General features: G+C 41.9%; 1 protein-coding gene across 3 annotated transcripts in view; it reads left to right on the forward strand.

The window, feature by feature from the left end:
• Positions 1-7,338: 7,338 nt before the first annotated feature.
• Positions 7,339-18,325, forward strand: part of MED13L (mediator complex subunit 13L) — a 297,747-nt gene continuing 286,760 nt past the window's right edge. For all 3 annotated transcript variants that reach the window (XR_015722325.1, XM_045776132.2, XM_045776142.2), the window contains exon 1: positions 7,339-7,472. Coding sequence is in view for 2 of the 3 variants with exons in the window: in XM_045776132.2 (XP_045632088.1) it covers positions 7,401-7,472 (72 nt within the window). In the remaining variant the exon portion in view is untranslated. The remainder of the gene's footprint in view (positions 7,473-18,325) is intronic.

Below are 18,325 nucleotides of genomic sequence, written 5' to 3' on the forward strand. Positions count from 1 at the left end.
CCTGGTCCTGGGCCACCTGAGCAGCCTGCTTCTTTTGTGAACGTCCACTGCACACTGGTACATCCCTGGAGAGGAAGAATTCTAGAATCCACCTGGAAAACACTTTCTTCAATTCACAATGATTTTGTTCACCCTAAAACCGGGGTTGGTGGTTGTGTATTGAAGCTGTTCGGGTTTCAAGACTGTGTTTTTTTTTTGTTGTTGTTGTTGTTGTTGTTTTAAATTTTATTTATTTATTTGAGAGAGAGAGAGAACGAGTGAGCTTAAGTGGGGGGAGGGACAGAGGGAAAAGCAGACTCCCAGCTGAGCTGGGAGCCCGATGCAGGACTCCATCCTGGGACCCCGGGATCATGACCTGAGCCGAAGGCAGACGCTTCACTGACTGGGCCACCAAGGAGCCCCTCAAGAGTGTGTTGATTCGTGTGTCCAGCCAGAGGAAATAGAATTTAGTTTCATGTCACCACCTGCCATGGCCATAGCCTGCAACATGTAGGAAGCTTAGTGGAAGCCGGAAAAATCATGAATATGGTCACCTGTCTTTGGTCAAGTAACGGGATCATCAAAGAAAAATATCAGAGGACATTGTTCACATCCTTCTTTATTATCGGCTATTTGAAAGCAATTCACTGTGGGCTGCCAAATTTATTCTAAAAGCCGGCATCACCAGAAGCAAAAGAATCATTCTGGTGTGTGCAAAAGGTGTAGGTAAAATGCCACTGAACATAGTTCATTTAAGCTCATTGGAATTTTTTTTTTTTTAAGATTTTATCTATTCATTTGACAGAGAGAGAGAGCGCACAAGCACGGGGAGCAGCAGGCAGAGGGAGAGAAGCAGGTTCCCCGCTGAGCAGGGAGCCTAATGCTGGGCTTGATGCTGGGCTCAATGCAGGACTTGATCCCAAGACTCGATCCCAGGACTCTGGAATCATGACCTGAGCCGAAGGCAGACGCTTAACCGACTGAGCCACCCAGGTACCCCTAAGCTCCTTGGAATTTTTAACAATGCAAATCACTGCCTAAATGATCCCTTTGGTGATGTTTCTTGGAGTTGTCTCCTCCTACATTTCACGAAAGGAGCTCTGGACCTGAAGAATCACCTGGGAGCCCTGGGTCTTTAGCGCAGTAGCAGACATTCACTGGTCTGTATTCTTTGTGCGCAGGCACTGGTCGAATGCTGACCACGGCTCTCAGAAGCAGACATGAGTGTGACCCTGCTTTAGCGATGAGGAAGCTGAGGCACAGGGAGGTTAAATCATAGCCCCGGAGGTCAAGAGGGTCAGTGACGGATCTGGGATTTGAACCAGGTTTTGTCCGACGATAAGGTCCTTGGCCTTACTCACACCTCCAGCCATGCTCCAAGCCAGAGACAGCTGCTGTTGCTTTCACTGTATCCTCTGCACTGTCTTAGGGGAGAGGTTGGAACAATTAGGAAATCCTTGGTGGTTATGAGCAAAGCTGTCATTGCCCAAGGCAGCTCAGCTTGATTGGTATAAGACCATTCTCTCAGAGGGAACTTAAAACATCAACTTAAAAATTGAATTATCAAAGCAAAGGAATGAAAAGGATAGACCTGCCACGGAGAAGTGTCCAGGAAAATCTTTATGGAATTATGCCACGCACTGTCTTGTCCACACCGGGTGACAGTGACCAAAGACTGGTATTTGTCATTGTGCCAGGCCCCTGACTGGTCTCCCCGGGCGGGACTGGATTCAGTTCTTTCTCCTTTGAAGCTGCTGACTTAGGAGCAAACACTCAAGAGGAAATGCGAGTGGCCGAGACACGGAGAAGAGATACCTCACTAGAGTTCGGGGAAAGCAAATCCAAAGAACAATGGCACTATTTTTCACCTCAAGTTGGCGAAAACTGAAAAAAGGTGGGCAACGTCCAAATGCTGGCAAGCTGGGGAGGAAGTGGACACTCTTCCCGTCTTGCTTGAGGGAGTGTGAATTGCCACAGTCTTTGGGGGAAAGTCTTCCGGCTGTATTTATTAACAATAAAAATACGCATTTATTAACAATAAAAAAGCAATCCTATTTTGGGGACTTTATTCTACAGAAATAAAAGTGTCAGTGCCTAAGGATATATGGATAAAGATATTTGCTCTGCCCTTATTTAGAGGAAGAAATAACTGGAAACCACCTGAATGTTCAGGAATAGGGGAATAATTGGATAAATTATGGCACAGGTGTGCTATGAAACATTATACAACTAATAAAAGAATGAGTGGGATCTAGATATATAGGCCTAGAGGTATATTTGTGATAAATTGTTAAGCGAAAAAAGCAGATTGCAAAGTAATATATGTGACAATCCCATTTTCATAAAAAATTTTTTTAAATCCCTTAGAAATCTGTGTTTAAACTGTATTATTTGGTATGGGCATGGAGGGAAGACAATAAGGATTCATAACAATTTGGTAACTTCGGTCATCTCAGTGGGGTAAAGAGAAAAGTATTCCCTTTTTCTCAGTAAACTCAAGCATTGTTGGACCTGCTCTAGCTAGCATTCTGGTGCTTTTGTTATTTACAATAAAATAAATCCAATACAGCTCAGGTGCCACTCTCCTTTGTACAAGGATGGACAAGTGACTATAATTGTGATAATTTATTGATCATTGGCTATGGGGCCATGCACTGTGCTAAGAACTTTCTCTGTGTGATCACCCTGGGAGGTCAGTGCACAGGAAGAAATGGGGGTCACGGGGGTTAAATGACCTTCTCAAGGCTGCACAGCTCGTGCACGACAGAGCAGGGATTGGAACCCAGGTGTATGTTACTCTGAAGCGACATTCTTAACTCCTACAAAATGCTCCCACCCTGCAGCTGTGGCAGCTTCCTGTGGTCTTTCTAATAGATGGTTCCTCCTCTGGTCATATTTTTGTTTCCATTTTCTCTCTGCCATTACATTTGGTAACCCCGAAAGGGAACTAACCTGTCATTCTCAGAATAAGACCTGAGACTTGTGTAGAGCGGACCATCTGGTTCCTGCCTGGGCCGCAGGCATTGTTACAAACGGGGAAACTAAGTCACGAGAATGCTTCTGATGAGTTCTCCACAGAGGGAACTGGGCTTAGCAGTCGAGTGCAGGGGGGGAGTGCGCGGAGCGGGGGGGGGGGGGACTTGTTGCTGCCTCATTGTAGGTTGGTAGGTTTTGTTTTGTTTTCATCTTATCTCAGGCTTGCCATCAAACTCTCACTGCTTTCTCTACGGAGGAAGAGCTCCTGCGGATCTTTTATCAGCCTTCTCAGCTGTGAGGAGAGTTAGAGTTGCCTTGCTGGAAATGACCTGAAGGATCACCGGGCTTGCTCTTTTCACACATGAGGAAACTGAGTCCCAGAGAGGTGGAGTGGCTTGTCTAAGATAACAGGGCTGCTCATTGGTGCATCTAAGACTAGAACCCGGCTCCCCTGGGTTCTCATTCTGTGCTCATGTTGCCAGGGCAATCACAGGGCACATCTGGCCTTCTCCCTTCCACCCTGGGGCCTTGGCTTTGACAGCCAAGGAAATCTCAGATGAACTTTTTCTCCTTTGTCTTGTGTTGTTTACTTGCTTTTTTATTTACTTTGATGGTGCCACTTGATTATTCTGTTTTCAATTTGATTGATTGTGTTGTTTCTAACTTATTGCACTGAATAGGTAATAATACACATTTAGTTTAAAAAAAAAAAAAAAAGAGGGCGCCTGGGTGGCTCAGTCGGTTAAGCGTCTGCCCTCGGCTCAGGTCGTGATCCCCGTGTCCTGGGATTGAGTCCCACATAGGGCTCCCTGCTCCTTGGGGAGCCTGCTTCTCCCTCTGCCTCTGCCTCTCTCTCATGAATAAATAAACTCTTAAAAAAAAAAAAAGAAAGAAAACGTAAGCAGTACAGTGAACAGGAGTTCTTATCCCCACCCTAACTCCTCTTCCCTAGAGGCAACTGATATTACTATTATCTCATGGAACCTTCTGGGGATATCTCAATTGATAATCTATTTTTAAAATTTTTTATTTATTTATTATTTTGAAGTGATCTCTACAGCCAACTTGGGGCTTGAACTCACACCCCGGAGATCGAAGAGTCGCACACTCTTCTGACTGAGCCAGCGAGGTGCCCCAATAATCTATTTCTGAGATTATCCTATATTATCCCACATAGTGCTCACTCATTATTTTTAATGGCTGCATGGGATTACATTATATTGGTAACTACTCCCCAAATGATGGATATGTAGATTGCTTCCAGTTTCTGCGTTGCCAACAGCACTATAGTTCACGTCCTTGCGCTACAAGTCTTTAAATAACTGTACAATTATCTCTGTAGGATGAACTCCTAGAATTTCTGAGTCAAAGTGTATGTACCTTATATATTTTGATATTCTCCAAATTGACACCAAAGCTGCAGTGCTAACTTATATTCCCAGCAGCAGTGTGTTAGAATTCTGCTTCCCTCCACGTTTGCCTAAGCTTGTAAAATATTGTCAATACTGTTTTTAATTTCTGTTTTTCTTATGATGAGTGATGTAGTCTGCTTGGGCTGCTATCACAAATTACCATAGACTGGGTGGCTTATGCAATAGAAATTTCTCACGGCTCTGGAGCCTGGGAAGTCCAAGATCAAGGGGCTGGCAGATTTGGTTCCTGGGAAGATCCCTCTTCCTCATTATGTCTTCACATGGCAGAGATAGACACAGCAAGAGAGAGGGAGCAATCTCTCTCATGTCTCTTTTTATAACGGCACTAACCCCATCATGAGGGCTTCATCCTCATGACCTATTTACCTTTCAAAGGCTCTGTCTTCCAAATACCATCACATGGGGGATTAGGGTTTCAACATATGAATTTTAGGGTGTTACATTCAGTCCATAGCAACGATGCTCATAGTCTGAACATCTTTTTACATATTTAAAAGCCATATGTCTTTCCTATTCTCTAGACTGTGCATGTCCTTTGCTCATTTTTCTATTAGGTTGTTCCGGAAGAGTTTTAAAAAGTTAAACCTACGTTTGTTGAAGAATGAGAATTTGGTGACCGAGTGTGTAGAATGAAGACCTCTTGGGATGGAAATAAACCTGGATGTGATGGACTATCTCACTGTCTGACTGCTCAGGCCCAAGTCACACTGTGCATGCTGATAAAGTGTTTTGGCTTTTTTTTCCCTAAACATTTTCATCAAGAGTATCCTAATAGAAATGCACAACATCAGCCTGAGGTCAGTGGGTCAGCAGTTAGGATCTCTTTTTGACAGATTAGGAAATGAGGTTCAGAGAATTAACTTATGTTGGTCAAGGTAACATTAACTGGGGGTGCCAAAGCCCATGGCAGGGATCTGCTCACAGAGCCTTCCAGATTCAGGCTTGGGCTCTGGAGGCAGATAGACTAGGGTTTGCGTGGCTCACTAACGAGATCTTGGAGATGCTGCTGCACTTCTGAGCCTTGGCTTATTACAGTCTAAGAATAATAATAGTATCTTCTCTATGTGGTTATTCTGAGAATTATATGAAATAATGTATGTACATCCATTATAACATAGTGTCAGTGGGTTATAACGTAGTGCCCGCCATGGTGATAATACACATTATAACATGCTGCTCATGGCTTTTACTTTAGCATTCTTTGTGGTGGGTCCAAAGCTCAATTCACATGTCAAATCTTCTCTCTTGTATTACATGCCGTCTTTGCCCTGTTTTCTACTCTTCCTTCCCTTTAGTCCAATCCACCTGGAACAGCTGGCTCTTCCATGTTTGGGGGCTTCTTAGTGAAGAAGTTGTTCTCCTCCCCACCTTTGCAGGGAGCAAACGCCCTGAAGGTTGGGAGAGGGCCTCCTCTTCAGACTGGCACTCCTCTGGACTTCCAGACCATATGCTCTCAGGAAATGTTCGTGATTGAATGAATGAGGGAGAGTCTGCTCCCAACACAGCCCTAGTACAGTGCCTGGCAGTTACATTCCGGCACATTGCAAGAGGTGAGGAAACATTTACGCATTGAATGAATAAATACACACAGTGCCTAGGAGTAAGGGCTCAAAAGGTATTTCTGGATTCGTTGCATAGCGCCTGGTACACAGAAAACGCTAAGTGTTAGAAGTGGATATCCCTGGGCGAGGCTTCTAAAGCCCAGTGCAAGCGCTTGGCTTCACTGTGCATGGGTGCAGGGGTTCGAATTCCGCCGCCTCTTCTTCCCAGCTGGGCGACCTCGGGCAAGTGACTTAATCTCTTCGACTTAATCTCTTTGTGCGTCAGTTTTCTTATCTGCAAAACGCGGACGACCGAGTGCGACCACGCCGAGGCACTCCCCGGAGCACTGGGACCGGCAGCCTTGCCCACAGCAGAGCCCCGCCACACCAGCCGGCCTGGGCGGCCGCCGGCACACACCGTGGGGTGCCCGAGCCCTCCGCCGCGGCCGCCACGGGCGTTCCCGGGGCCCGCGGTAGCGCCACGCTGAGATCTGTGCCCCCCGAGGGGGCGGGGCACGGCGCCCACGCGGGGGCAGCCCACGTTAGCCTCCGGTCGGCCGGCCGCCGCCCGCCGGGAAGCCGCGCTGCCCGTACTTCTTTCTCTCCCTCTCGTTCTTCCTCCCTCTCCCGGCCGGAGGCTCCAGCAGCGCTCGGCTCAGCAGCGCCGCCCGCGAGCCGCCGCCGCTGCCGCTGCCGCCGCCGCTCCGGGCCCCTCCCCCGCCTGCCCCCCGCCCCCCCCACGGCCGGCGCCCGTCACGTGACGCGGCGCCAGCCAATGGCGGGCCGAGCCGCGGTCGGCGGCCGCCATTGCTGTCAGAGCGAGCGAGCCCGGGGAGGGAGGAGAAGCGAGGCTGACTGGGGAGGAGGGGGGGGTGGGGGAGGAAGAGGAAGGAGGGGACGTCGCTCGGCTGCCGGGGTCGCCCGCTGGCTTCGTCCGCACCCCCCCCTTCGCGAGTTCGCGCTCCGCGGCGGCGGCGGCTCCGAGGCGGCGGCGGCGGCTCCGGGGCTCGCCTCCCCTCACGCGCCGGCGGGGGCCGAGGGGGAGTCGGTGGCTGGAGATAAACAAGGCGGCGGCGGCGGCAGCGGCTGAGGAACAGGGAAGGCGGAGGCGGCGGCCGGCCCGCAGCGCCGGTCCGGGAGGCAGCGGCGGCCCTGAGAGGCGGGGAGGGCGCCGGGCCGCGCGGACAGCGCCCCCCGCCGCCGCCGGAGCCGCGGGAGCCGCCGCCGCCGCCCGAGCAGGAAGGAGCCGCGCGGCCGCCGCGAACCCCCCCGTCGGCCCGGGCCCGCCGCCCCCGGCGCGGCGTCGCCGCGGCGCCTCCCGCCCGCCCGCCGGCCCTCGCGCCCTCCCCCGGCGGCGGCGGCGGCCCGGCCGCCCCGCGCTCCCCGGCGAGGCGCCGCCGCCCGGCCCGGCCTCGCCTCGGACGCCTCGCTCAGACATGCCCCGCTCTGGCGGCCGGGCTCGCGGAGGATCATGACTGCGGCAGCGAACTGGGTGGCGAACGGGGCGAGCCTGGAGGATTGTCACTCCAACCTCTTCTCGCTGGTGAGTAGCCGGGCTGCGGGGAGGGGGGGTTGAGCCGGGGGGGGGGTCCCCGACCTCCGCCGCCGACCAACTTTCTCCTCCCGCCGCCGGGACTTCGCCCCTCCCTCGCCTCTCCCCGCCGTTCGCCTCTCGCCGATTCTCCCCCTTTTGGATCGTCTCTCCCTCGCCTTGGATCCCATCCAGTGTTTATTTGGCTCTTTAAAAATCATTTGTGAGCGCGGCGCTCGGCGTGGAATTTGCATGTGGAAGTCTCAAAGCTGCGGATTCTGGGTCGCACTTCGAACGCCCACCCTCTGTTGCAATCACACCCCCCTTCCCCTCCCCTTTCCCCCCTTTTTTTCCTAAATGTGGAAGGCTTTGCCTTGTGCTGCCCGCGCCCGCGATAAGCAGCCTTTTCCCCCCTTGTCGGATCGGCTGTCCGCCCGCCCGCCTTTTGAATTTTTTTTTTTTTAAATTCCATAATGACACCTGCAATTTCGCCCGAAAACAGTTGATTGAATGCGATTGTGTCAGTAAAGGACTCTTGCACCCGAAGCTCCCGCGATTGTAAACATCGACAGCCGCCTGCCTCTCGGGGCTTACTACGCTGGAGAGCCGTAAAGCCATTGCACGGAGCCGACGGAAGGTGGAGAAGGCTTTTTCTTCTTTCTCTCCTCCTGTGTCTTTTAAAAACTGTTTTCTCTATCCTAACAACGAATCCACACACACACACAAAAGCAACAAGCTGGGCGGTTTGATAACATCGCTTTTATCTGCCTTCGCCTTTCTCGCGCTCTCTCTCTGATAATTGACAACTTTTCCTTCGGATTTGAATCGCCTGCCTTAATCTTGAAGCAGTTAGGGTGTCAATTGTTCTCCTGGAAGCCTGGCACCCGACGACGACGTCTAGATTCATCGAAATTAAAAATGTATAGGGCTCCAGCAACTCTTTCCTGGCGGTGGCAGTGACATTTGGTGGTAAATGCCATCTTTGCTTTTTATTGGGTCGTATTACCTAGCTCTGAAAACATTCACCTTGTTAAACCTGGCGTTTAGGCTAATAATTGCAGTGCGTGGTCTTTAAATATGTGCTTTGTGCATGAGTTACTGTATGTATAGCTATGTGCCCGGGAGACTACGAATTTGTTTAAATATTGAGCAAAGATTTGTAAACAGATGTAAGGCAATTATGTTTCAAGCGTAGAATATAATTGGAAAATTGGCCGAACGGTTTGTTTAATTTAGCCTTTAAAAAACCCAACTTATTTTAAGTTATGTACCCTTTTTGGGGGGACTGCCTTTGGAGAGCATGCATTTTGGAAATTGTTTTCTGTAACCTCTGCAATAGATAGAAGCATTATTTCCTTTTAATCCTTGTTTACAATTACACTGGATAAATAATTTAGTGTTCAAATTGTAATTAGTTACATTTAATTATGGGTAGGCATAGATGCTTTTTTTTTCCTTTGAGACTAGTGGAGAAATACACATTCTTGCCAACTTTTCAAATGGAAGTGCTATTTTATTAAATATTTCCGTATGCAGATAGAAAACATCAAAACACGTGATTTTTACCCACAAAGACAGAGTGACATAGTATCTGTGCTTTCACTATAGTATATAGATCAGGTCAGTTTTTTCTTCCAACATTTTTATTTAGGTATTTAATCTTAAAATTCAGTTATAAGTTTCAATTCTTCCTTTTTGTACTGTGAGAATTTTCCCTTGATCTTTTGACATATGGAAATAGAATTCATTTTGCCTCCTCTTTTCTCTCCCCCAGAATATCATTTAGCATCAGATTGAGAGACTTTAATAGATTAGCAAACATATTGATTAAGGGGTATTTAAAATGGTTTTTGTTTGGTGGCTGGTGACCACATTGACACTTTAACAGGTAATTAAAATAACCAAGTAGACCAATATTAGTGAGGAGAGAGCCCCGAAATTACCATATATCATTCTGACTGATAATGACTTTGTGTATATGTGGCTAATTTATATACAGTAGATTGTATAGACCAATGAAACTATATTCATATGTGTAGCCAGCCTTTAAGATATATCATTTCTTTTATCTTTTTTTTTTTTTTAAAGCTCAAGTAGTGATGATAATGTTAAAGAGATAAGATGCTTGAGATTCTTTTGGAGAAACAAGCAATTTTATAGGTGAAGATTTTGTTTTATGACTGACTAGAGGTTTGTACTTTGGGTATTTCCTCAACCTTTTTGAACTGGGAATTGAGTGTGTGTGTGTGTGTGTGTGTATGCATGTGTGTATAGGATTACTCATTAGGTGGCAACTTTGAAATGCAGAACTGAAGAAATTCATGGGTTGGCATTTTTTTTTCTTAAAGGACTGTAGAATGTCTACATTCTCTCGTATATGGAGGGTGGATAAGGTGCTATTTTTTTTTAATTGAGAATCAGTTAAACAGCCTCAGATAATGTAAAGTTCTCATTCCAAATGAAGAGTTTTCCTTCAAAATCAGATACAGCAGGAACCTAGAATATTAAAAATATGTTGTCTAAAGTACATTGTATAGAATAGTTAATTCCAAAGGAGATAAAATCATCTCCTGTTTAAAATAAAGCATGTACTACAAGAATTCTTATGTGATTAATAATAGCATGTATTTTTCTTTTTGGCCTGCAGTTTTTTTGAGCAGAGAAAAGTATTGTTTATAGAGAATTTACCTATATACTCATATTAATGTGGATTGAAATATAAACTAGAGATTAAAGTTCTGTACCACACTAATGATCCACCCAATTTCTATTACCTTGAAGTGTTCATTATGGCTTAGCAAAAGTAGATTGTGCAATCAACTGCCTTAAGACTTTTGTTAGTTCTCGTTTTGCTTTCTGATTTTCTGCTGCATGGTATCAGAGTCCCCAAATTCTGTCACCCCCCCAATCCCCACTTCCTAACGTAAAAAATGCGCTTGTATGTGTATGATATGGGTGATTGTATGTATTTCTTATTCTTGCTGTTGTGAGATTCATAGCTCCTGCATTAAGTACATGCTTTGCTGTTACCTTTGTGGCTCAAAACTGTTTTCTCATGCTGTTCATCACATTTCTGGGAGACTCTTGTTATAAATTCACTCAGTTATAGTTCAGTTAAGTGTGTTAAATCTTGTCTTTTTGGAAAGTGTAACAGTGCACCCTATGGTGTGTCAACTCACCCTTGACGGAAGACATAATTTCCAGATAGAAATATTTCTTTAGTTTTGTTTCTCTATTGAGATCATATGGAGGAAAGTGATTTTGTGTTCTTTAACTAGATTTAAGTATATACTCTTCGAGATGGGGCGATCTAATTCTTAAGTATGTGTGTTCCACCTTCACGTTGTTTTATTTGCTTAGAATCTTTCTGACTACGGGGTAACTACGTGATGACAGCAAATTCTCCCTCCCTGAATTGAAACACATACACAATTAGTACATACTTCCTATGGAGGACCATTAATTCTGTATATGCAGCTTTAAGGTGATCTGTTGTTGACCTGTTCTCTCTTTTTTCTTGAGAGGTTTATATTTTTGCAGAGAGGGAAGATAGTTGTAAATATAGAAACTTTGGGATCTATTCTTTTGAGATAGAACCAAATGGGGAGGGCTTTAAGTTGAAAATGAGCAAAAGGAAATGATTTCTCTCATCTTCTCAAGTGCCAAAATACATACACAGGGTATTTTTTCATCCCAATTGCCAATTTTAGTATTTAAACCTAAAGCATCATTTTACAGGATGGTTTATTTTCTTTAATGAAAATATTTATAATTTGCTAACGTATGTTTTCTCTTTAGCATTTTGTTGTTAGTAGCACATGGTGTTACAGTATTTATATATTTTTAATAGCAATAATTGCCACCCGGTAATAGTTGCCGTATTAACCTCCAATTGCTAGTAAATATTTTTAAGTACATAATAGACAGCAATTTAAGGCATAGTGTAGCAGTTTACTGGACCGTTTTAAAGAGCCATTTGTACGTGTGATGAGTTCATAATTTTAAAGAGAAAATAATATACCTAAGACTTGCATGCTGCAAAATAATGTTGCTGTGTTACTGCTTGAAGTGCTCATTGAGAGGAAGTTAGGTTGGGACTCTTTCTTCTTCTTTGTGAGAAGGAAGGCCTGGGGGTGCCTTTAGGACTATAAGTGTTTATTGAGTTATCCCAGTTGCTTATATAGCTTAGCATTTTCTTTGGAATGTTTTGGTCATTTTTTTCATGATTGTATCAGGCATTTATTTGGAAAAAAGATCTCTTAAGGCATTCTTTTAAGTAACATTAAGTTATAGTAGTGGATTATATTAATTAGGTATGTAAAAATGGATTCATCTTTTTTTGTTCACTGTTAATTTAGCCTTGTTAATTGTGAGTTAATTGTATTCCTCAAACACTTTCAGAGATCTCCTCTACTCTTGAGATTAATAAAGAAGATACTCTGTCACCAGTTTGTACTATACGCTATAAATTAAGACAACCATTTGCAAAAGATAGGTACATTCTATAGTTATGTTTGCCAGATTATTTAATATTGAGATGAAACTCAATAGTAAAAAGATTGCTTATCTGGATTTTTTTTTAATGAACAGTTAGTACAACTGTCAGAAGTTTGATTCAGAGATAGACTAGATATTTTTCTGAAATGATTTGACTTATTTTTGATAGAATAATAATGTTCCCTCCTTCAGCAGTAGAAGGTACCACTGTGTTTTTTTTTTTCTTCTGAAAGTGGGTAATGTTTATTTCATAGAAACTAGCCAGTGAGAGAGATCAGCGTTTATGAAAATTAATAATATGGTTGAATATTGGGTATTATTATTACTGAAATGTGCATTGCAGGTATTTGTTTAAAATTGAGGAAAAAACTTTTTTTTTTTTTTAAGATTTTATTTATTTATTCGACAGAGATAGAGACAGCCAGCGAGAGAGGGAGCACAAGTAGGGGGAGTGGGAGAGGAAGAAGCAGGCTCATAGCGGAGGAGCCTGATGTGGGGCTCGATCCCAGAACGCCGGGATCACGCCCTGAGCCGAAGGCAGATGCTTAACCGCTATGCCACCTGGGCGCCCCGAGAAAAAAACTTTCTGCAACATTGTTATTGGTGCCATTTATTTAAAATGTAATCTGCTTTATAAACTATTTGTGTTGCGTAGTGTTGGCCACCAGAATTCCTATTTTGTTTTTTTTAAACATTCCTATTTTGAGAAATAATATTTAATGAATTGCAAAGTGAGGTAATGAGCCTAAAAATGTGCTGTGACGTATGGTTAAAAAAAATTCACACACATACACACACGTTTGTTTCATAGGACTTACTTAGAGTTTTGGAACTAATCAATATTTGTAACGTGTTCTTGGAATTTAGAACTTTTTTTCCCTCTTGAATCATTTAACTTCTTTCTGATCCTGTTCAGATAATTTCCTTTTACAGTATGTGCTTTCATTGTTTATTTGAAAGATTTGAAGGTGTTAGCTTTGTTCTGTTGGGGGAATTCACTTCATTACATAGGGGAGATGATTTTCCATTAATCTTGGTAAATATTAACATAAACGAGGAATTGTAAATTCAGACTCATTTGCATGAATGAAATATGTATGCGTGCCCAATTTTTGTTTAGTATAAAGTCACTTATGTACATCAACAAAGTTTTGTGTCCTTTCTTATTTGATATAAAATTTTTAAATTCATTGAAAATGTTGTGGTTGGTGTTTATTTCCGACAGTTCCCTTACTCTACTACAGTGTTTTTATTCTTTAATTTTAAAAATCATTTGTACTATAGATTAGATTTTATCCCCATAAATTGGCTATCATAGTCTTCTTTTAGGAGTGCCTGTTTTGCTTGCATTTGTGTTAGCATGCTTTAGTTGTGTTTGTTGGAATAAAGTTGTTTTCCTTTTTTGAGCTAATAAAACGTCTTTCAGAGTACATTTGGATTCGATTCTGGAAAAAAAGAAGAAAGATGACTTTTTATTTTTCTTTCTTTCTAGATGAGAATTAGAATCAGTTGTGTCCAAGGGAAAATGTTATGTCATTGGCATCTCCATACTCTGGTTTATTACATATATTTCTGAATGTTTATTTTCTTATTCTTGGTGAATTGTGGTAGGATCCTATTAAAACTATATTTTTACTACTGTGAAATAGTACAGAGCCCTGGTTGACAGCTTTCTACATTTTGTACTTTTTCCAGTACAGTGAAATTCCATTACTGTTGAAGGAACCTCCTGAGTTGATTATATTAAAATTTCATTTGTGTCTTTATTTTGCATAGTTTAGATTTGTAACTTGAACCTAAGAAATGGAAAGGGGAAGATAAAGAGAATTAGGTAAACTTGCAGGTAAATATTCTTTTCTCATTCATCACTAGATCTCATTACTGTAATAGTTGGGTCATAATTTGTTCTAAATCACTGCATCAGTTGGATATATTTTAAGACATTTGATGTTTAAATTTGAGGAAATGATTTATTTTAAATAAAATATATAATTGTGAATAGAATTTTTATAATATTGAGTGGGAATTTCAAAGATTGATCATCTAAAAGGGTGTATTAAATTGCATGAAAACTGTTTTGATTTTATTTTCCCCCCAGAGGGCATTGATAAGTTTCTGAGGAAGTATTTTTGTGTAAGACACATGAAGCTTCCTCATAGAGTTCTACATTATTTCATTAAATAGAAAAGATGATTAAATCCATCTGGGTTTAATTTGAGAGCTAATAAGTAGAGTATTCAAAAGAGTATAATTGGTGTGAAAAAACATTTTGTGTTGGCAATTCTCATGATTGAATTTTAATGTCCTACAGAGAAACAGGGAAAAACATATGTATATCTAACTCAGGAACCAGCTCCTAGTTTTTTTTTTTCTTTTTAAATTATTTTTTATCTTTTTGCATGTGTATATGTGCCTAGCACAATCTTACTCATCCTTTAAGTAGGTCAAATATCACCTCCTCTGTGAAGCTTTCCCTGACTCTCACTGGCAGAACTAGTCACTCTTGCTCCGTGTATGTACCTTCTTCTATGTACCTGTGATAAGCACATGCGGTTTTGTAGGGCAGTGACCCTGTCTGTATCATCTTCGCATTCTCTTTAATAGTTAGGCCTTCATTAACTGTTTGTTGAATGAATGAATTACTGGACAACTATTCTCTTCTCTATCTTATTCCTAAGGGAGTTCTCATTGCTCATTTAGGTCCTGATCATAATTATGTTGTTCTTCTGAGAACTTATTTAGATTTGTAGCTCTGTATTCTGAATATATATTTTCTAGGCCATATGTACTGTGGCTTGGTAATATTTCGTATTTCAGGTGAGTTCTAACCTTTTTAAAAGAGAATTCCAACTGATCAAGAGATGTGTACTTATCATACATCAAAGGAATAGGAATTTAGTTAGTATTTAGTTTTCTGTAGTGTGGTAGGCGGCCTATAGATTTTGGAACCTGTTGGAGATTTTGTTTGGGGCTTGATCTAGAATTCCTTCATTTTCATTCTTTATGGTGTACGGTAGGGCTTTTGCTCAGCCTTCAGTTTAGGATTACTTTTCATTAGCCCAGCATAATGGGCAGTGAATGGTAACGGGGAAAATTGAGTGGTACTCACACTTTTTATTAGTGACTAACTAGTCAGATCAGGTTGGTTGCTTTATGGTTATGTGCCTCAGTTTCTCCTTCAGTAAACTTGATGGAAATAGGGAGGGCAGGAAATACAAAAGATCATTTCTGAGTACCTTTTAAGGAGAGACTAGAGAATGTTTTTTAATAGGTAGACTTCTAACAAATTACAACTCAAGTCAGAGAGTAGCCCTAGGCAGTTCACTAGGAAGTTGCAATGGCAAAATTAGTTGTTTTAAGTATGGCAGTTATGTTATATTTGTACTTGTTTTAGGGGAGCAAGAGATTAGATTGTTCTTGTATCTTTCCTCATAAATAAGCCATTATTGAGAAGAAAAACTTGAATTTTATCTTAGGATGTTCCAGTTTTTCATTTGTATATATGATTTACAGTTGTGTGGTTGTGTCTTTAATGTGCTGAGTGATTTTGCTGTACCAACCCTAAGCTATGGCTGGCTGAGCCTGGAAATTGAACTGTGGCTCTTATTTGGTAGTTTAAGCTATTAATTCCTTGGCAGCTCCATAGTGCTCTTTGAACTTTAAATAGCAGTTCTATTAACATTTTGAGATTTGTCTCAGGGAACGTCAGAAATAGTACTTAATAAATATCTTTTTCTTCTTAAAGACTAAATCATGTTTTAGTCTGACACACATGTCACAACCCTTACTATGTTTTGAACAAAGTATATATTCTCAACTACTGGCTAATTTCTGTTTTCCATTTAATAATGCAGCAACATCTAAAAATATTGTTTAGACCTTGTTGAAGGAGTGAATTCCCCCACCCCCAGCGGTAGTTTTTGTATTAGTCAAGTGGAATATGAATAAAGTCCTAAGTTTTTATCCAGAGGTGTAGACTTTTACATGTAGGTGTTCCTCAGCATTCTAAAATATTAAAAAAAAAGTAATTTCTTGAGGTTTTTTTCCACGTAAAGACTTAGCCTTCTGCTGCTACAAATGATTGTTAGCTTATTTATGTTGTGTTGTACTTGATTACTTATGTTATTTATGGCAACATTTTTATGGGAATGAACTTATATTTATTTTTCCTGTTTAGAACGTTGGGAGCACCTTTCCTCTGACTGTATAGTGCTGGCAATCAGAGCAGGCACTCCCTAAAAACCCTTCTTGGCCGCAGTCAGGGGGAGTGAGGACAGCCCAGCACCTAGGCCCGTTTCTAGGCCTTGGAGAGAGGATTGCTGTCAGAAAGAGAGGCTTGAAGAGAGTGTTGAGAGGTGCAGATTGCGCCCCCCACCTCCCCGCCATGGGAAGAATTTTCCCTTCCCTTCCTGCTTCCTCTTTGATACATTTTTATTAAAACTTTGAGAATAGTGGCAGGTCCTCTGATGTCATCAGGAAAAGATTTTTATATTTCTTTGTCCTTTAGCTCTTCCCTTACCTTTTTTCCTTCACTCACCACCAGAGATAAGGTTTCTGCTTGTTATTTTGTGTGGTAAATTAGGACTTCTGAGCCCTAATGAAATGAAAAAGAATTGGGTGTGAGATTGGCTGGGGTAGCCAATAAACTATTTAGAAATGTTAATTTCTTATATGTTATGTTTGTGAAATTTAGGACTTACAGAATTCATTTTTGAATAATGTATATACATCAGTAGTGATTAGAATCTGGCTTGGTCTTATAAAAGGGCTAATGCTTTGATATGTGGGAAAAAAGACCTACATGTGCTATTTAATTTCTAGGATGCTATTTTATAAGTGCAGAGGAAGAGCATCACTAACGGATAGCATAGGACTTTGTAGCTAGAAAAACTCGGAAGAGGAGTTTTAAACGATCTTGAAGGAATTGCTAGAGAGGAGCGGAAAGGACATTCTTTGGAAGCTCAGTTGACAACTCTTTGAGTCTGTCCTTGAGAATATTTACTGAAGTATGTAGGAGAACACTTCTGATTTATGGTCTTGGTTCTTGGTTTCCTTTTAAAAAATTACAAAATGTTGAAATCTGGGGTGCTTGGTGGCTCACCCAGTTAAGCATCTGCCTTCAGGTCAGGTCATGATCTCAGGGTCCTGGGATTGAACCCCATTTCGGGCTCCCTGCTCAGTGGGGAGTCTGCTTCTCTCCCCCCGCCCTGTGCTCTTTCTCTCAAATAAATAAATAAATAAATAAATAACGTCTTAAAAAACTTATTGAAATCTAATTTTTGTTAGGTGGAAAATCTGAAGTGTGGGCAGGCCAATTTGGATTAAGAAATGGTGATGTTAAAATAATCAGTTTTCTAAAATAATTCAGTTCTGAACTTTAAAAAAAACACAGTGCTATATTACGCAAAATGCTAATGACTAAAGTGACAAATATTTCAGAAACTGGACAGACGTGCATCTTAAATGAGCAGATGGGATATGAAACTAAAAGCAGGAGATAATCCAAGATGATATAGAAACTATTATGAGAAATGAATTGAGGAAAAACAAGTATGTTAAATGGTATTACATTTAATAATGTGTTTAAAAGCCTTTCTAGGATTGCTCTCTTACATAGACAAACTAGAATTGTTGAACTGTGTAACCCATCCTCCTTTAAATTTTGTGCATTTAAAACAAAATTAGATTTCGGTCCAGGATTACTTCTCATGAAGCCTAGACGCTTAAGTCATGAATGTATGTGTTATATGTGCTTTACAGTCGACTATAATTTGCTTTCTCTGCAATAAAAATAAAGAGAATAATCATGATTTTTGGAGGCTTTCATAGTGGACCTTGAAGGGAAGAGGTAAGGAGTGGAACATGAGGAAGTTTGCTATTTGGATGGCTGGGTACTTCATTGAAATCATTACATTTGACTGTTGAGGATAGACTCTGGATTCTGGTGGGTTGCAGAATGAATGAATGGTACTTTTCAGCTGAAGAGGCTTGATTGTGAGGCAAGCAGGGATTTGGGAGTGGGGAGGAAAGGAGATTGAAAGGTAGATTGAAGGAAATTTTTTAGAATGCAAGAGCTTCATTTGTGTTTGTGGACTTAGCAACAATAGTTGAGGGGCAGAAAGAAAAGATGGAAGATAGAAGGAAAGTTGTTAGTTGATGAAAGGAGTCTGGTGGGAGTTGGTAGCAAGAACCCAGGCGATGTCTGGGGTTAGTGCTAGAAGAGAGTAAGACCCCTCAAATCAAAGATGTGAGGATGTAAGATTTGACTAAGTGTGAAGGAAGAGAGGACAATCTTCCTTTTTTTTTTTTTCAAATTCAAAGATTAAATATATTGAGTTTGAGCCTAAATAAATTTTAAAAAAGTAGCT

The sequence above is a fragment of the Ursus americanus genome, chromosome 30, assembly GCF_024610735.1.
Source record: "Ursus americanus isolate L20-20 chromosome 30, mUrsAme1.1.p, whole genome shotgun sequence".
Taxonomy (NCBI): Eukaryota; Metazoa; Chordata; class Mammalia; order Carnivora; family Ursidae; genus Ursus; species Ursus americanus.